This window comes from Rhamphochromis longiceps, linkage group LG13, assembly GCF_057381845.1.
Source record: "Rhamphochromis longiceps isolate RC_006_pf linkage group LG13, R_longiceps_female_GT1.1, whole genome shotgun sequence".
NCBI classification, from domain to species: Eukaryota; Metazoa; Chordata; class Actinopteri; order Cichliformes; family Cichlidae; genus Rhamphochromis; species Rhamphochromis longiceps.
In genome coordinates, this window is record NC_140569.1 from 22,270,537 (window position 1) to 22,291,367 (window position 20,831).

Here is a 20,831-nt window from a genome sequence, read left to right on the forward strand (position 1 = left end):
TCTCGTTGGTCCCGTGCCCAAATGAGAATTTCCCTTGGCTAATACGGAAGGAGACCCTGGCGCTTCCTTCCCCAACTGTGCCTGGCATCTGTCACTACTTAGGGGGTGGACACACAGTGAACCCCACCCACTCAAGATCTCGCCATTCTGGATGCTTTGAGGCAGGTTTGGTACACTATGATACACAAATGCAGACACACTGTTTAAGCAAATCTAGATTTTAAAACAAATGCACGCAGTACTTCAGCACAAAAAAAGTTTTGGTTTGCTCAAACTAAATGGTTGCTATTACAATAAGCAGACAACAGAACCACATAACTAGCACTGGTCAGTGTGTGCTGCTCCTGTCAGTGCTCCATTCACTGTCGCCTCTGAGTGCTCAAGCTTGTGTTTTCTCATGGAGATCGTTTTTGTTCACTCTGCGAGCCACAGTGGGCCAAGAGAGGAGGTGTAGAAACAGGGGTACTGAAATTCATATCAGGACCACAAAGCATTTTTTTGTCTTGCCTCTTGGTGTACAGCCTAGACCTGTCAACTGCCCTCTGCAGCCCCCCCACCCAACCACCAACAACCACCGTCGCAACTGGTTAAAAGCCTTTATCTGTACAAAACAACAGCTCTTACAGTTACAGGGTGATGCCAGTAAAACCTTTGCTAAAAAGTTAATGAATGTGTTGCTTTGATCCTGTGATTTCTTTTTCCTACCATGCTTTGATTAAGTCAAAATAAGAAAAAAAAAGGCAAATGAGGAAACAGAAAAAAAAAAAAGAAAGAAAGAAAGGATATGAGATAATCTATATCCTTTCTTTCCACTGGATATCTAATTTCATACACCATTACCGGGAGCAGTGGAATATAAACACAACATTTTCATATTAAGATGTAAAGTGTCAAACAGTTGTCCATTTGAAAATCTAGCACACACAAAATAGTCTCGGTCTTTTTCATTCATGTATCTTACCAACAAACGGAGACTGACTCAGTATTCAATCATTTTTTTTATTTTGTTTTCCTTGAATCCTAATGGTAACGTCACACTAGGGAAAACAGTGGCTGGAGACTATGGCACAACCAAAATTAGTGCAACAGTGTGTAATGAACTTGGAATCTGGTTACTTCCCAGATAGGAACCAGGTTTGCAACCACTTGCAGTCAGTCTGCTATCAGTTTGCAATCAAATGGGGTCAAGTTGGCAATTACATGTATTCTGTTTTAATAATTCGGGGATTAAGTGTGATAAATCTGTAGAAATCTGTTGCTTAAACACATTCACAGACATTTCCTTTTAATTACTAGCATTCAGAGTCCAGTGAAAACAGAAAAGCAACGAGACTTGCTCGTACTCCGTAAAATTAAACACCCTATAAATTAGATGCCAGTTATTTGCAAACCTTCTCCAATATGTCTGAGAGTGAATACTATCTGTTCAAATGTGTGTGTGATTGTTTGGAGAGAGGCTGTCTCCCATAAAGTGACCTGTGCAATCACCTCGCAATCACAGGTTTGTTGCACATTTTGGCCAAATTTTTTTTTTTCTAATATCAGTCAATTTGTTATAAATAAGAACATTATATACACTAGTAAAGGTCCACATGTTTGGCCTGTTCATGCTGATGGGCATTAAATTAATATGACATGATTCTTTTATAAAATGCTATATGCATGGGACATTTTAGCCCATTGCTAGATGGTTTCCAGGTAAAATGATGAAGTTATGATTTATTATGTATGATTCAGCTTTTGTTGATATAAATGAGATGTTATATCCATGAAATAAAAACCATTTAAATTTTTCATTAGCTGTTACAAATTTTAGCCACATTTTAGCCCATTGCTAGGTGGTTGGCAGGTAAACCGATGGCATAAAGTATCATGAATGATTATGGTTTTATGATTTTAAATTAAATAAAATAAAATAAAAATGAAACAATGTTTTTATAAGGTATTACAAGAGTCATTTTAGCTTGTTGCCAGGTCGTTGCTAGGCAATGTGACAACGTCTGATATAGATAAGAACCTTCAGGTACATAAGATGTACCCTTGAGCCAAGTTTGGATGACCGTCAAAGAAACAAACAAATACATAGATATTTGTGTGCTCTAGTGAGATGATGAACACAAGATGTTTCTCCCAAGTTTAAGCAACCCACATCACGAACTTCATTCCAATCATTTTTTCTTTAAGCAGACTTTTTTCATGGAAGTTTACATGTTAGATGAGAGGATAATATTTTAAATGTGTCATTGGCAATTAAAGAAAGTGCTTGCCATATATAATCTATGATGTAGCAATGATGTTGCTGCCACTTCAATAACAATATGTCATGAAGAACAAAATGGCCTCCAGTCACAGCAGTAAAAAGACCCTGATCTTATGAAACAAGTGCAGACGAGGCCACTTAGAATCTCAGTCTTTTTCTCCCTTTCTTTTGTTAATTTAGCATGCTAAGTGAGTAGCTTGATAGATTTGTTTGTTTGAGGTTTGTGGATTAGATGTAAGGATGGTTGTGTGTCTCTACCTTGGCTTTGTGCTAGCGATGCTGTTTGTGCTGTAAGACAGGAAGTGCAGCCGAGGTTCCTATTTGTGTTCTTCTCTTAAGATAAAGTTGTGCAGCAGCTCACAGCTTCACTCTGATGACTCCGCTGCAGACAGTTTGGAACAAGAACAGCTAGTGTAAGAACACCTCCTGGTGGTGTAAATGTGTATTGCAGCTCGCAACGGCAAACATTTACACAAGAAAATAATCCTAACTGTCTTAAGTGCTTTACATTGCAACTTTGTAATGAAAGTTGTTTGGGTTTTTTGTTTTTGGGTTGTTGTTTTTTTGCAGTTATGTGCTTTGCTCTCTCTTTAATTTAATAATTGTTGCTTGCTTTTATCGGTGTCCTCTGATAAGCGAACACTAGGTGGGGCTAATGTATAAAGATAAGATGCATGGAGATGAATGACACAAATCCACCACGGAGAAGACAAAACAAATTCTGGTTTTAAAAAAATGTTGTTGTATGGTTATTTTTGTTTCTGCTGCTGTTTGCAAACTTGGCAATGAATACCAAAAAAATCCTGAAAATAGCAGATTTCTTTTGAAAGGAATTTTCCGAATCACAGTTTATGTGGACTGGCAGAAGGGGAAAAAATTAGTCTTATTGAGTGAAATCACTGCTGTAACATTACACCCAGGTTAAAAGTCAAAGCAAATAATTTCAAACAAAGAAGAATTGAAAATAATATTTGAAACTCCTGACGTCTTGCAAGTACTAGTAAAATAATATTTAGTGAATAAGTGACAAGCGTTGTGTGTGTGTGTGTGTGTGTGTGTGTGTGTGTGTGTGTGTGTGTGTGTGTGTGTGTGTGTGTGTGTGTGTGTGTGTGTGTGTGTGTGTGTGTGTGTGTGTATAAGCATGTTTAGTTCATGAATGAATGTGTTATCAGTAAACAGGCAGACTTGATGTCTGGCTGCTTGGCCGTCTTGGCCTGTTCTGATGTCTGCTGTGCAGCGAGATCTCCAGCCCCCTACGTCAGCACCCATATTTCTCACCTATGATTCATAGTGACTTTGTTTGGGTTGTGATGAGGAACGCAGGCAGCCAGCTACTGCTCATTCACCCCCACCCACCTACCCAGTCACTACTGAAATTCTTCCATTTCTTTTATTTTTTAATGTGTTTTCTTTGCTTTTTGTTGTTGTTCTTGTTGTCTGAGACATCGAATTAATTTATATCAAGTAAACAAAACCAGCCACACTTCACCGACTCTGTTTCATTAAAATCATAGTATTTTTACATCATATTTTGTAAATGCTTCTTGTTAGGTTTAACATAATTTCTCCTTGGTGTGTCTGCGTGTAATGCTTACACAAAGAGCAGACGGCGCCTCACTGTACACACACCGTATACTGTCGCAAGAACACACACTGACAGGCTGTAAGTAATGATCTGTGTGTGTGTGTGTGTGTGTGTGTGTGTGTGTGTGTGTGTGTGTGTGTGTGTGTGTGTGTGTGTGTGTGTGTGTGTGTGTGTGTGTGTGTGTGTGTGTTTTAAAAGGGCCTCCTTTTGGTCAGGTAATTGTTACGATGTCAGGATGTTAGTGTAAGTGTGTTCAAGTAGAGTGGTAGCATTGTATAACACTAAGGGATAGAGTTTGCCTTTTGTAATGCCAGTAGTAACTTATATGTGTTTGTGTTTGTGTGTGAGTGTGAGGTACAGAGCAGAGTGGTGCTATGATGGCGGGCTGATGAGGTCATGGCTAATGTCTCCTGCTTGCGTCATTGCCTATAGGATGTGGCTTTTTGCCAGCAGAGCTGCAGCTGCTGTTCTGGTTGCTGTAACAGTGCAAGGGGGGAAAATGGATTATGTTTTCTCCCTCATATTGAACATTTATGATTAAAAAGACAATTGTGTGCCAGTTTATTAAGCTGAAACAATAAATTGAATATTTTTAACTAACTGGGCAATAATCGCAGGTGTGTGTTTTCCATAGCTTGCATAGGATCCCATCTGTCCGCCTGTGCACATCCGAAGACCCACATTTGACCTGTTTTGCCCGCAGTATTGCAAGATTGCACAGTGAAGCATTTTGCATGGAAAATGAGCGCTGTTTGTTTTTATTTTTTCCCCCTTCCTCCCTCCTCCTCCACAGACTCCTGACCACATGCTCATCATCGTAGTTATCCTCCAGAATTATGGTTGTGATAATCTAGGTCAGAAGTGGCGCAACAACAGAAACACTGCCCGCTAATCTAAATAAGCAGGATTTGCATGAGTGAGATATGCATGAATGAATGAGTGTGTGTCTGTGGCACTGTCACAGATGAGGGTGCTGATAGGGTGGAAGGAAAGGTGTGTGTCCATTTTTGAAAAACAGTTTGTAAAACACTTCTATATGGTATTTAATGGCATCATAATAGCATATTTTGCCTCACTGCTGTCTCAGCAATTCATCCTTTTTAATTCTGGAGCAGCTATCAAGCTGTATACTGCATATATAAATATGAGCTGAGTGCTGAACAGCCTTGAACAGCAAAGACAAACGCATTATGAGAAAATATAAAATCTTCTTCTGTCAGCATTTCTATTTCATCTATTGCCTGAATCCAAAGGAAAATCTTTTACTGTGAGCTACACTTTGTAGTGAAAAAAAATACACCCCTGCTGGGTAGCTACTCTGAATGTCATTGAACGGTGCAGGATATGTGTGTGTGATACACATAAATTTCATTTTATAGCGCGGATGCGTGCACATGTGTGTGTCGAACACTGAAGCAGGCATAATTTGTGCCAGCTCTGTGACGTAGAGGACATGAGGCCCAGGCGAGTGCTGTGAGTGGCAGTAACAGCATCTCCTGCTTGAGCCTGCCCCGTCTCTGACTTCATTGGCTCCAGCTCTGACGCAAATACCCCCCTCAGCCCCCACCCCTCCTTCAACCCACCACCCCTGCACACTTCTTTCATCACGTTTTTTTCACCCATTTAATTTATTTTTTCTTTTTTTGATTTATGTGCCTTCTGCAGTTCTCTCCACTGCAGCGCTCGACATCACATATCTGCTCCACCTGCCCAATTCCGAGCGCCTCGAACGTGCAATCTGTTTTTCCCTGACGAACTGGTGCAAGCCTTATCAATATTTATTTTTTGGGCAAATTGTCTTATATTAACCTTTTTTTCTTTTTCTTTTTTTTACAAATTTAATTATGCAGTGCGAGGCCTGGATCACAGTGTGCTACTGAGAGCATAGGAGGTGTTATACGGTCACATTAAATTTGTCAGCATGAGGCACGGCAGCAGAAACAAGCTTCCACTGTTAGAGTCTGCTATAAGACTGTTGAAATGTCCAGTGGAACATGTTCATTATGTATTCACATCATTGCATTTTATCCATCAAGTACTCTTTAAATAAACAAAAGACTGGAGAAAGATTCAACATACTCGCTGCATTTTTGCAAGTCTTTTGTTCATTTGACAAAAAAAAAATGTCTGAATTACGGTTCCTTCTGCAAATGAACACATAAAGTTAAAACAAATAATAATTTTAGCAAATTAAATCAAGAGTCAAAAGTTCTAAAATTGTAAAGGGAGAAGAGATGGTGGAAAAAGTGGCACACTGCACTCATCTCTTTAATGTGTCAATTATTAAGACATCGCAAGTTTGGTCTTAAGAATTTCTTTACTGAAGTAAAAAGAAATGAGCAGAGCAGTAATGCTGCGTGGCCAGTTACAGCAAATTTGTACATTTCAGAGGTCTGCCCCACATCGTCTGTGACGTTCTGAATTTAGGCAGAGGAATTCTGGCACTGCTCTGAATTTAGAAATACTTCATTTTGCAGTCTGAGTACACTCTGCTGCTCGGACTGCTGCCTTACAAACCAGCATCTCTAATGTCTCAATGCTTTTTTTTAACTGTCTACACTGGTTGTATCGATGCACGAGAATACTCATCAGCTTCCAGGGGAGCCTAACCTCTGGCCTACATGTAGATAAGGAAATCATATAAACTAAAACAATGCTCTTTTTTTCTTTTCTTGGTATTTTGTTTGTGTCTTCCAGCACTGACTATTGATTCTCTTGGATGTGATAAGAATGTACTCTCTGGTTTCCACATGGCAAAATGTGGGGGAAAAAACTCTGCACAGTTTAGCTAAAATTGTATAAAAAGAGAAAACATGGCAAATGGTTAAATATTTGCCTCAGTTGTCTCTTCTAAATATTTTTCACAGTGTTCCGATTTTTGCTTTGACCTGCTTGCTAAAAAGGATTCACAGAACTTTGTGTGTAATTGCAAACTACTGCTGACATTTTAGGTGCACTCATGTTATGTTAACCTCTGTGGTGGTTTAGATTTGACTGCATTCCCAGTCTGTATAAACCCTCGTTGATTGTCTAACTGCTTATCTTTTCTACTGCATTCCCGGATCTTGGCATTTATTTCAGTGATTGCAATGTTATGCTAATAACAACATTGTAATGTTAATAACAATAACTAAAGCTACAAAGCTGCAGGGATGCCAGGAGTGACAGTCAGATCACATGGTGTGTTGATCCAATGATCTGATTTATAAACATAAATCTTTTAGGCTGGGTATGCGGGCTTGTGATCAGCTGCTTTGGTCTATAAATTTGATTTAGTAAAACTGGGTTCAAGAAAAAAGAAAGAAAAAATGATTTTACTACTGATGTATTGCAACTGTTGTTGTTTGCAAGAGCTGGAGTGATTGGGTATTGACCAGATAACTGTTAAATTTGAGAAGTCACAATATGCAAATGAGTGTCTGCATACAAAAAATTGATTTTATCCATTGAATGAGTTGAAGAAAAAGCAGATGACTAAGAAAATCGGACAAGAGAATTCCTCACAAAGGAGATTGGTTACGACAATTCAGACAGGAAAGTTCACCGTGCTGCAGGTGACACTTAGATGTCAGCGTATTTGGAAGAAAGGGCCTCACTGAAGCACTATGGCACGCCCACACTGAAATGGAGTTTTCAGTTAATCAATTCAGTTGCATAGTTTTATTATTCTTTAAATTTAAAACACCTTTGGCATGTAGAGAGTAACCAAAATAGAATGCAACTGAATGCTTTAAAGGAAAGAACGGGACTGTATTTAATCAGCACCACACAAAATGAAGACTGGAGCATCGTCCTTCTTAGCTTCCTGTGGACATATATTTAAAAACAGTGATTCCATAAAAGGCATCTTTCACCACTTCTTCCTCTTTGCTGCTGACAAGACAGTACTTTTCCTCTTTGGGAGGGACTTGCAAGGAGCTTAAGAGCCAAGTTTTATAAGTGGACACTTGTGAACACAACATGTAATTACTGCTGTCCTTTCTACACATTCTTCCACTAATACAACGACGCTGACAGAGAAATCTGCCTGCCTTTAATGGTTCCAGTGCAATTTCCTGTCAATATGATCTCCACATGGGCAGGATCCTTCCAACACACAGATGAGATATCACATGCAGGCAGCCTGTACTTGCTGTATTCACTTTCTGCTCTAATCTTTAAAGAGTCCTTACTAATTCTAAATGCCCAAGTCCGATCCATGTGGCAGTTTTCACAGAACTCATACGTGCTTGCAACTAGATGGGCAAATTATGACAGTGTTGGTATGGGAACCCGCTGCTTAGTATGTTTTCCAGGATTTGAATGTATTCAGCAGCACTGATGTTTGTCCATCAGTGTTTTGTTTTTTTGTTTTTTTAAATCAGATAAAAAGGTTAAACTTTTGTCAGACAGTAGTTAGTGGGTCACCACCACAGGTAGCCCAGCATGCTTGATGTGGCAAATTTTTTTTTAATTACACAAAATGCAACCACAATGGGATTTATGTCCCCCGGTGAACTGATGATCTTGTACTTGTTACACAAATGTGTAAACCACTGCACTGTGAAGCCACTCACCTGTGACCGGCCAGTAGATCAGCACAGTGCAAAAGTCTGTTCCTTCCCTACACATCACCACCCTTGTGGATGTGGATAGATATATATACTATTTTCACTAGTTTCACACTTGATATACATGTAGTCAGGCTAAGTGAGGAATAATTAACCAACATGTAATGCTTTGAAAAGCGTTCCCACTACTATACCCATTCCTCTTTGTACTCTCTATTGTGGATCGTGGTTGCCATTTTTCTTGGGGAAAAGAAAAAGTGACAATGGGCTGATTTCTGACAAGCTACAAGCTAAACAATGTGCATCTAAACAATAACAAACACTTTTCATTTTTTATTATTTAGTGGACGCTATTGTAGGAGATAAAGGCCTTTATTGTTAATCTAAATTTATAGTGCTGTAACCATACTGGTAATTTTATATACTGAATGTGGTCTAGTGGTGTTTTTCTACTGCTGTTATTTTACCATAAAGTTGAACAAGAATTTGTTAAGGTTTTTAGTGTATTGTAGCGTATTTTCTTCATATGCACAGAATCCTTTTACTTTCTTTAAAGGCAAAAACATAACTAAGATCACAAGCAACACAAACTTGTATTTGCACACACGCTGACATTAACTACGTCTATGAGAGTCTCAGAAAAACTGAAGGAGAGGTTAGAATAAGAGGGAACAATGAGATTAATGGCCTCGATGTCCTAATGATGCCTTAGGAAAAGAAAAAAACAGAACCGAGTTTCAGAACATTGAGCGATAAACAAAGATGTCATCTTTTCTCTTGGGACAGTGAGGATGTCTGAGCGAGCAACAAACCTTTCCTCTGGGTACGTGTAATATACTGCTATCTGACAGCAGTTATTCATAAATGGCAATGATTAAGACGACAGAGGGCGGGTAATGATGTGCTGTGATTTGTATTTTCATTAACCTAAATTATGCACATCTCACACTTGTCCTAATGGATCACCGTGCCATGATGTCCACTGACGTCACATTTGAGATGAGCCGCATTGCAGTCGCATGCAAATTTGTGCATGCCAGGCTTTGTGTAAACGTGGAGCTTTTATTTCTGTTATTGCATTTTCCAGCAAATAAGAGCAAACAGAGGCAGTTATATGCTCTTTGGTTGTTGAACTAGTTGCAAGCCAAGCTGTGAAGATGTGCATAACTCCCTCAGCCCCCCCAGGGACCCTGTATTTTCATGGGCCTGGCTCTGACGTCAATGCTCCGGCTGTCCTGTGGATTGTCAGAACAGACTATTCAGTCGGGGGGAGGGGACTGGAAGTCTCTGTGGTGTGTGCCTGCCGCATGTGATGATGATGATGATGATGATGATGATGTGTGTGTGTGTGTGTGTGTGTGTGTGTGTGTGTGTGTGTGTGTGTGTGTGTGTGTGTGTGTGTGTGTGTGTGTGTGTGTGTGCGCAGTGGGGAAAAGCTTGTACAGGGCCTTGAATTAGAAATGTGCTTTAAGTGGATGAGGTCTGTAATGTGGGTGTAGGGGTGTAAGGTTGTGTGTGAACGAGAACACACACGCACACACGTCTGAAGATGTGCAGCTCTTATGCTGGGAGACAGGCCGAAGTCATCAAGAGGATGTTTGCTAAAAACAGCCGAGAGGGGAGAACAGTTGAGCATGGCTGTGGGCCACTCACTCACCCTTCAGTCAGCTGTTGATTCCCCCCCACCCCAGGATGACAATAGTAAAGCCAGTCTTATCTTATGCGTGTGACACACAAGTCTCATATTAGGACAGATCAGATTTCAACCTCTTTCATCATCACCTTTCAGATTTCCTCTTTTTTTGGTTTTTTGGTTTTTTTTTTGTTTTACACACATGTTATCCATTCACACGAGCTTTTGGGATTTGGTGGTTGCAGGACAGGAGATGTTGACAGTGAGAAAAATGTGCACTCACTGTTCAGAATGATAGACATCAGGAAAGAGAGAAAGCTCACTGACATTTTGTGTGTTCATCTGTGTTCTTCACCACAACAAAAAAACAAACAAGAAAAAAAAACTTGATCAGTCTCTCCTACCTCCTTAATTTTCTTTCTTTCTTTCTCTTTTTTTTTTTACATGCTCTCCAGACTAACACTATGTTGTAACTCAACTACATCGCTTCAATTTCAGGTACATTAGTTCTTGTTTCCACCAATTTCAACTGACTTTACATGACTATCTATTGAATGGAAATAAATAGACACCAACTATTTGGCAGGTGCAAAAATAGTGACTAAATGCTGACTAATATTTCAGAAATTACAATTTTGCATAGATAATATCTTGTTAATATGACAGTATATGACTACACCGGTAGAAGAAAGAAAATAATTTAAACATGCAATGTTATACTTATAATCACTAAATTGCAGTTTATATAAAATAAAATTCAAAAACAAATTAAATGTTTTAGTTAAAGGTATAAAATCATAATGTGTACTTTATGCTTCTTTTAATATTCCTCTAATAAATAATAAGGTAAATAGTACATTTTTAATTGTAATACCTATATAGTATTACTTAAGCACTAATACAGGATTTTTAAACATGGTGTTGCTAAGAGTAAAGGATATTAATAAATGAATTCCTCCATTACACAGACGTTATCAGGAATTATGTATTAAAATGTGTTAACACCAACGTAGAAGCTGTACAGGTACACGCGATGCTACAATATTACTGTAGTTGTAGATTAATGGGTGTACTTTTCTAGTTTTTACTTAACCACGACAAATCTGAGGTGGCACAACCAACCATGTGTCCCTAATGAAATACAGATTACCTTAAATACTTAAAGCAGTAAAAAGAAACATCTGATAGCTCAAGATTTTTTCCCCCCAGATCTTTCTGTGTCTTTTGGGTCTTTCTCAAACTTTGAGAATTCTAACAGTTTTTAATCATATGCAAAAAAAATACATCTTTCTTTAAGACAACTCACCTTTGAGCTCCTGCCTTTAGCTATTTTTAAAGGCTGTGGTTTAGGTGTATTTCATCCTGAGAGAACTAATCTTAATCCAGGTAAAATATCCGTTTGCTTCGACAGGTCAAGCTGGTCGGTTACTTCCTGTTATGCAATAGTTCATCACATGTGAAAACGGTTTCTCCGCCACTTTGGAGAGCTGCGGATCAGAAGGGTTCACTGCTGGGTCACAGACGGACCTGCTGCATCCTTTGTGATTTACTGCGAGTAAATCTGTAACCATCACACAAAAGCTCATAAACCCTCCAGTCATGAACTTCACAGCGAACATTTTCAAGTATCTGTTTAATACCTACATTTCTATGTAAGCTTCTTTAAGGCCATAGAGGATGTGCAGAGTTAGCCCTAAAGGAGCTTAAAAAGCTCTTTTAGCTTCCTCTGGTTTGATTTTGTTCATTTGTTTGTTTGCTTGTAACATCCGACACATTTTTGAACATTTCCAGAAAACTTTGATAATAAAAACTCTAAATACAAAAGATTATGCATGGAAACGTGTTCTGTGTGGTCTTCCCTGAGTGAAACAGTATTTTAAATATATTCATGTATTATTAAATAAGAATTTAGCAATGTGTTGAATGTTAATTGTTTCCCTTCATTTTTGTGGATTTTCTAAAATTCCTTAAATAATAATGTTGGATTTGGATTTTTTTAAATGAAAAAAATATTTTTTTTCTGCAAAAAGAATTAAAGGCACCGTCAGTTTTCTCATTTTTTCCACATTTGAGGATTTTTGTCATCAGAAGGAGTGTATCGGAATGAACTCATTATGTTATACGTGACCTCTGAATGGACCAGCTGCTTGAGAGTGTAGGAATGCTTGTGATTGATAGAGCAGGTGCTGACGTAACCTGCCACAGCTTGCAAGCTCTCTTTCTCTTTCTCTCTCTCGCTTGATATGATCAGTATGTGACGCTGTGGCCATGAGGGAGTCTGGCACACTTTATGCTGGATCATGTTGCCGAGTCAAAGCTGTTTAGGTGCTCCGAGTGCTGATAGCACAAGCACACATATGCAAAGGTTATAGAGATAGGAGGCTCACTTCATTTGGGAATTGCTCTGGTAACTTCACCGCAACTATTCACACAGGGAGAAAGACAGATTAGCTATTTAAGCATTATTAATAAACATATAAGCTGTTAAGTGTTGGAATGTTCTGTGCATTTAATATGAATCAGTATATTTGTGGATAGTGTAGTTTATTGATTTAGATTACAGGACCGTTTTGCTTTAACGCAATCCTAAAATTGAGGTTTTGAAGCCATATTTGCTACAAGGATATTGCTAGAGGACATATAAAGAAGGCAAGAAGTGCCAATTAACACGAACAATTGGTGTCCTTAAAGATATCAGAGAAAATAATACATGAAATTCTCTGACTCGATTTTAACACTTGATTTTGATTTAAATGTTCTACTGTTGTAAGTTTGCCAGCATGAACTGAGACAATTATAACCTTTAACACTGAAAGGCAAAAATATTTTTCACAGTTCTTATGATGTGTTTGTGTATTAAACTTCCATTGCTCTTTTTTTCCCTCTCTCTCTCTCTCTCTCTCTCTCTCTCTCTCTCTCTCTCTCTCGTCATCAGATGAGATGAAAAACGTTCATCTGGTTAAACTGAATTTGAGGTTAATTTGATTACTTTTAATCCTGTTATTTGGTTTTGGTCATTATAGTTACAAGATTATATCTCTACTAAAAGGCTGTAGTGAGCAGGTCTAAATATTTCTGTGTGACTGCAGATGTGCGATCTTTGCAGATATTTGCAGTTGGGCCTTTCCGAAAGGAATGTACTACATTGATTTATTTTACTGTTCCAGTTGAAGGCAATATTTACAATTATAATTTATGTAAATGTACAACAGAGATAGACTGGAGAAATAAATCGGTTGAATACAAGCCTTTATTAAATGCAAGACTGTGCGGATATTTGAAGTCAGGAGCCAAAGTATGAACAGTGATCCACACAAAAACTGAAAGAACCTTGTGTAAAACCTTAAAGTGAGATACGGCATGAATTAGACCTTGGAGCGATCAATGTTTAGACTGCACTTCTCTCTCATTCAGGCAAAAAACGATTTGATTTGTGTGCAACTTTTCATTAAGTTGAATAAAAGTCTTGACTGATGCACCAGGAGGAAAGAATGTCCTGAAATGATTTTTTTAGTTTTTAAAATAAACACACTGTCTGCTTTTTACTCATTCAGGCTGATCTGAACTAAGGCGATTTCTGGACAAAGCCATTCATAAATTTGGTTTGGTAACACCCAAAGTAATTTCCTTGTTTTCTCCTTCTACTTCCTTGTTTTTAACACTCATGGCTAATTAGTTCACAGTCCTAAAGACTAAGGGCTGGAAGGGATTCATTGCCTTGCTAAAGGGCACGTTGGCAAGACACTTCAGACTGCGTAAATCCGAGTGCTTTAAAAACCATGCTACATCTTTTCATTCACAGTATTCTAAAGTAAACCCTCTGTTGCTTTGTCCTGCCTGCTGTAATTTCGAGGTTGTCACTGTCTCCTCCTTGACCACTGAATAGTGGATCAGGAAACAGCAGCGTGTCCCTGGAGAGCGCGGGGCATATGGTTCGGCCCCTTTTACGCAGCCAAATTCAGGAAAAAGAACAGCAGTGCCTCCCAAATGTGTCAAATGGGTACAAAAATACCGGAAACGGCTTTATTGACCCTTCAAAATACTACTTTGTAGAGATTTCCTGGATGAATAGTCTTCGGAAGTATTGATGCTCGCTTATTCTTCGTGAATATGCCGCAGACTTGTATTAAAATCTTGAACATTATACATAAAGATATTTTTTCTCCCTAGGCAAATCCTGTAGTCGTCGCTTGCCGTTTTATTTTGAAAATCAAACAGGAAAACTGTGTATGAATTGACAGCATCGCGCCACCGTCTCTCCCCGTGTGTGTGTGTGTGTGTGTGTGTGTGTGTGTGTGTGTGTGTGTGTGTGTGTGTGTGTGTGTGTGTGTGTGTGTGTGTGTGCGCCTACTCCCATTTCTCTGTGTCTATGCGTCGACGTCTCTGCTCCCTTCAGTCTGCTGCTGCAGCACATCCACAGCGGAGCCACCACGCTGAGGAGGCGGATCGACTGTAGCTACACCTTGGCCAGCGGTGCTGGGTCATAGCGCCGGTGGAGGAGCGTGGAGGGGGTGGCACCACACTGCTCTCCTTGCCCTTCCTAAATCGCGCACAATCTCAAGCATTGAAGGCATCATCACATCAAGGCGTCCTGGAATAGTTTCGGGGTTTGGGGAATTTTTTTTTTTTTTTCGCTCAGACGCACCAAGTTGCAGCTGCAGAGGCGCACTTTTCCCCGTGGCTCCTCTCTCCTTTTGGGCTCACAATCCGACATGGAAGATGGTCCGACTTCCACAAGCTGTTTCAGAAGGTTAACGGACTGTTTCCTGGGTGCAAGTAGGTATTTTTCCTAATGAAATTTCCAGTGCGTAAAGTAATTTTTACGCAAAAGTAAAACCGCTTTGACCTGACCAAACTGTGCAGTAGACGGCCAAAAAAAGAAAGAAAACACGGGCTAGTTTTGGCATCTATTATTTGTTCTGGTGCTGCAGGCGTAGGCTGTGTGATTTGCCCATTTGTCTTCCTAACTTTATGAATGGCAGATGAATTAGATGGGTGGGGACTCCGCTGGAGGGTCAAGCAGAACCGAACTTGGAAAATATCACTTCTGTCTCTGCAGGGACTTTAAATAAAGATTAAGCTGGTCTGTAGAGGGGACAGTCAGCAGTTGTCCGGTAAGACATGGCATCGAAAAAAGCGAAGTCTACAGCATGAGATGAAGCGAAAAAAGAAAGTGCGAGTAGGGCACTAAAATGTGGTTTCGGAATAAATATTTTGCAAATTAATTATAAAAATATAAAAACGATTGCTGTTTAAGTTATCGCACGCATGTAGTTAGCATTTATGTAGTCATCGATGGTTTTATACCAGTGCTGTGGTAAATCATTTTCCCATTCTAACATTTATTATCGTTTTCTTTTCACTTGTTTTGAATTTGTTTTAAGTGCGGTGTGATGGTAAACACCAGAGTCAGGTATGCTCACAATTTCATATTACTGTCACTGAAAAAGATGGCAGGATTAGCAAAACAAGGTGTAAGATCAGTGAATGGATTCGTTTAGTTTTGTTTGCTTTTCTGTCACTACAGTTTTCATCCCCTATATTTGTTTCCTTAGCATGTCCATGCGTCTCAGGGCTGAGTTTACATCCTTTGTGCATGCTGTTTTTCAGTCTCTCTCTGCTTATCTTTTAAATTCTACAGTGGGAACTTCTTGTCATTTGTTTCTCTGCTGATTGGGGTTTACACTGTTTGTGTGACCCATGGATAACTTCAGTTTATGCGCCTTCAGGGACCTTCAGTGAAGACCTGTAATAAGAAGTTCGCAGTTTGAAGCCAGGTTGATGCTTGAAGTGTAGACACAGCAGTGAGCATCTGTGGAATGCATTGAGGTACAGTATGTAGGTATCTTGCCCTCATACTCGAGAATTTCAGATTTAACAAAGCTTCTGCCCTTTTTGGATTTACAAAACAACAGCATATGAGGGTGGCTGCGGGTGTCAGAGTATCTTAAAGTAATATCTGCTATAGAGCTTGACTGCTCTAATGTGTACTGTATATTATAATTTAATAAACAAGTCATTCTCATAGAAAACAAAACATGAGAAAAAGTTATCAGCCAACCAGTTCTGTGTCCGGCTTAGACGCCCATGTGGGTATATAACTCATTTCTTCAAATACCGTCGATTAATCTGGGTTTAATCCGGGATTAACTTGATGTTCCGTTTATGTTCTCCCTGCATGTTTTCCTTTCCACTGATGCAGACACATATAATTTCCCAGCTTGTGTTTCTACCACTGTTTACATGAAGCGCTTTCTACAAATATTAAGCATGTGATAGATCATTTTAAATGGCTCCTGCACATTGTATGTTTTTCTGCGTGGAAGAAAAAGTGTTCTTTTGTTCTCTAGAAGCCAATGGTATGTTTGTCCACCTATCATTTGTCATTACTGATATGGTACCTGTTGCTGGACCATCCAGCAAAACCAGTCCGTCCTGAAGGGATAGACTCAGTTTGTCAAGACAACACGTTGGCTTGTTCACTGCCCTTTGACTCCTATAGTTGTTTGTAAGCTGACTTGGAGGAAATCTGCTATAGTGTGCGCAGATGTGTGTTTCTTTGGCTGCAGATAGCTGTGGTCAGTGCATCAAGGTCAAACTGGGCTAGCACTAATATGATCTCTCAGGCATTTTTTTAAACCCAATTGGCTGTTGACAAATTGCTTAACTTAGTGAAGAAGGACATATTGTCAGGCAGGAAGTGTTCACACCAGACATTTCCTATTCCACCACATGCCTACTCTTTCACGGTGAGGACTTCTCCCAGCAAAGTTGCTAAATCTATAAATGCATGTAGTGCTTGGTATGACTGGAATATGAACATAGCATTTAAATTTGAATGACTAAATAATTCCAGACTTGGATCGAGCACATGCCAAATAGTTTCTCTTTGTGATTTGTCTCCACTGTTGATTTAAACTCTCTGGAAAATCAAGCCAAAGAAAATTAGCTTGTTATGGCGTTTGAACCCTTTTTTTATAACGCGATTTGTGCAGGACTGGATCGGTGCCAGGGCACAGTGCACCGCTTGAGCAGTGAAACAGATGACATTCTCCTCAAGGCGTCCATTGACCCCTTGTCATCTTGTCATGGGTTGGTATCTGAGAGGATGGGAAAAGGCCACATGCGTGTAGATTTCTTTACAGCTTGTCTTTGTGTCAAGGCTCATAAAAGAGCACAGCGCTGGAGAAGATGCAAGAATCTGTGGTTCTCATTACCGGGTCCCCACTGGCCCCTCTGTAGAACGGCTGCAGAGTTCAGCATCGACCAGATGTGGAGTGGGGAACATGACCCTTGATTACTGATGTGGCTCTCTGAGGGGGAGTTTTGGGGATTGGGGAGGGCATTGCTAAATCAAACCACTACTTCAGGCAAGATGGTGGGACTAAGAAAGCAACTCCAGCTCATTATGAAACTGTGACGCTGCCTCTTGTTCACATTTAGTTATTATTTAAAAAAAAGTGAATACACCAGAAAGGTTTTAGTTTCAAACTTGAATGTGAAGGCTGCTTAGCTGCGTTTCTGTAACAGTGGTTTGAGGGCTTGCCTGTTATCACTCTGCTAGGCTGTAGATCAAGGGCCCCACGCCTTATCTGCATCTTAATTTGCCATTTATCGCCCCTTTTTTGTCTAATGATCTGGACCATGGTAATGGAAAAAGTGCAAATCACATTTCCATGGAAATCTCCCTCTCTGTCTCTCAGTCGCTTGCATGCTTGTGCAGCCGTTGGGGGCGTGTCTGTGGAGTTGATGGAGCAGCAGTTAAAGTCCACCGTGAAACAGCATTTTCTTTATGTGACACCTTTTCTCTGAATGGTGTATTGATTTAACTTCACTAGTCACCTCACCCTTGGCTGCGGTGAAATTTGCGTGCGTCCACCTGCATAAGTACACACACACACACACACACACACATACCCAGATTCGGCAGCTCAGGCTCAATGAATAAATGAGGTGAACAGTGGGAGATGAGTCAAAGTGTTTTCATTCTCAGTGTTCGCTCTTTTTACTTGCTCACTGAATGTCAGTGTTAGATGCTGTGCTCCAGCCCTCCCATAGATAAGATAAGAACCACATGCTCTTCGTACCTCCTGGCAAGGGAGTCCCAGGCGGACCTGCTGACGCACGCACCCAGCAGCCCCCACCCCCCATCCCCTCTTTCCTGCCTCAGCCTCATGTCAGGAAAGTGAAAAGTACTACCTTGGCAGCTTGCCCTTGACTCTCTGCCAGAAGGAGTGCACTTGAAGAGAAGTGGTCTTTTCCCTTTTTCTCTCATGTGCGTTTTTCATCTATGTGTTGGGAAGGAGGAGCATCTTGCTCACTAAACATCAGCATTGGCTCCGCTGCTCAACATCATCTGACCGGGAGTGCTGAAGGCACACAGTTCAGGCTCTGTCACACCCAGAGCTTGCTGCTTAATCGTGGGGAAATGAAGATGAGTGATAAGACAGAGTGCAGCTGAATGTTGTTTTAACAGCTCTGCAAATGATCCTCTGTTCTTTATATGTCAGTTTCTTTATTAAGTTTTTAAAAAAAGCAGCGTCTCACAAGATTTGTTTTTAAATCAATCATTCCTATATTTTGCACTTTTCAAAATATATATCCTCATATTTGCATAAAATACAAATAAACCTCAATTCAGTTTTGTTTATATAGTGCCACTTTATATTGAAGGTAAAGATCCTACAATAATAGAAATAAAACCCCAACAACCAGATGACCCCGTGTGAGCAAAACACTTGGTGATAGCGAAAAGGAAAAACTCCCTTTTAACAGGAAGAAACCCCCTACAAACACACACTTTTTCCTGATAAAAGGACAGTCAACCATGGGTAATAACCAGTTGAGGGTGAGGAAAGGGAGACAGGATGTAAGGCACACTGTGGAAGAGAGCCAGTAATAATAACAGTAATAACAGAGAGTGAAAAGAGGTGATAATATTAATCCAGAAGAAACAATTTCACCCAAAAGTAACCACCTTCCTTTGTATAAAATACAGATCAACCCAAATAATAATCAAGAAGAAATAAAAGTAAACATGAGTGATGTCTTAACTGAAAAGCTTTGTTAGATAGATAGATTGACTCATCCTTACCCTCACACCTCAAATTAGCTCTCCTGTTTATGGAAACTTTTTGGAAAAGAAATGAATGAAATGTCAAAAAAAAATTAAGATAACCTGTTAATGGTCATTTCATTTTATCATTATAATGATTTTATTTGACAGATTAAAAGTTTCGAACCCAAACGCATATTTTAACACATTTTAACCCACAGTAAAAATCATGTACATCGTAGCAAATATTTTTATAGATTCTGAAAAATTGTCATTTTCAGATCCAGTTTAATACAATTGAGCAACTCTGATCATTAATGTATTTTTTTAAAGGTACCATATAATGATATTGTGCTATGAGCATTTTATAAACATCAAGGTGTACTGCCGGCATTCCTTCAGTCACCGATAACAAGCTCGCTTCTCAGCTTTACAAGCAGTAAGAATTCTTCTTAATATGAAGAAAATAATTAACAACTACACGTGCTGTCTGAGCTTCACTAACTTGGTGAAAGCCAAGAGACTTTGCCGAAAGAACAAAACATTTAAAAAAATCATTTTATAGACTTTTCAGAGAACAGTCATTGGTTAGTTTCCTGCTGCCTATTATAGTTGGAGTTAGGGCTGGGCCATATCATACCCTTCACGGTAATACCGGTATAATTTTGGGCAACGATAGAAAAATGAAATATCGCGATAGGATATGGGTAGGGCTGCCACGATTAGTCGACTAGTCACGATTACGTCGACTATCAAAATCGTCGACGACTGATTTAATAGTCGACGCGTCATTTGAAGCTTTGTAAGATCCCAAAAGCAGGAATAAGTAGCAGGATTTAAGAGTGTAATAACGGACTGAAACAGAAGATGGCAGCACTGCATGTACAAGGATGCCAGCTGCCGTTAAACCCCGAAGAAGAAGAAACTGTGTCCCAGAATTCATAGCGCGGCCCAGCGCAGTTGTCAACAATGGCGGCAGCTAGTTAGTTTTAACTTTACTCCTATTATTCTTTCTGGGTCACAAAATAAACGTTTAACATATTTTCAGGCGAGAATGTAGCTGTGTAAACCTCAAATATCTGCTCAGTTTATCAAGACACCACATATTTTCAAAAGCGCTCCGACGTTTTCGGAGGCGTCTGTTACCCACTAGCTCGATAGCTAGCCGGGGGCCATGAGAGCACCGGACTCCCGGCAGATCGTTTTCAAACCCACCGCCCTACTCAGGTTAAACATATACAAGTCACTTAGATAACTTAAAAAATGTTATTGTTTGGCTTTTTTCAGTATTTTATTTGTTCCTGAGTAAATCGGCTGAGTTTATTAAACTCCACCGAAACAATCTGCACATTTAATTAGAATTCAATTAACTATCATCTTGTCTTTATTTTTAGTTAGCACAGACCTTAAACACTTAAAGCTGTAAGCTAATGATAGTTATATAAGAGCAGATGCTGCTGGTGCAATAAGCTGTACTTTTACGTTCAATGGATGATGATCTGATTAGTCGACTAATCGCAAAAATAATCGGTGACTAGTCGACTATCAAAATAATCGTTTGTGGCAGCCCTAGATATGGGTAAAACGCGCATGCGCAGTGCCTTTGTTTTCATACGCACACGTCGGAAAAAGCATGGCGGCGAAAGCAAATCGTTGAATGAAACGGATGAACCAGAATTGGTTTGTAAAAATGCTGCAACTTCAGTGGTGTGGAACTGGTTTAGCTTTCGTCCGTCAGACACACACCA

The 20,831-nt window shown here is 39.6% G+C and overlaps 1 protein-coding gene across 3 annotated transcripts in view; it reads left to right on the forward strand.

Annotated features, from left to right (window-relative positions):
- The first annotated feature begins 14,391 nt into the window (after window positions 1–14,391).
- Window positions 14,392–20,831, forward strand: part of pde10a (phosphodiesterase 10A) — a 54,691-nt gene continuing 48,251 nt past the window's right edge. For 2 of the 3 annotated variants that reach the window (XR_014914366.1, XR_014914367.1), the window contains exon 1: window positions 14,392–14,804. Coding sequence is in view for 1 of the 3 variants with exons in the window: in XM_085428454.1 (XP_085284580.1) it covers window positions 14,741–14,804 (64 nt within the window). In the remaining 2 variants the exon portion in view is untranslated. The remainder of the gene's footprint in view (window positions 14,805–20,831) is intronic. The other variant, XM_085428454.1, reaches the window with a different exon arrangement.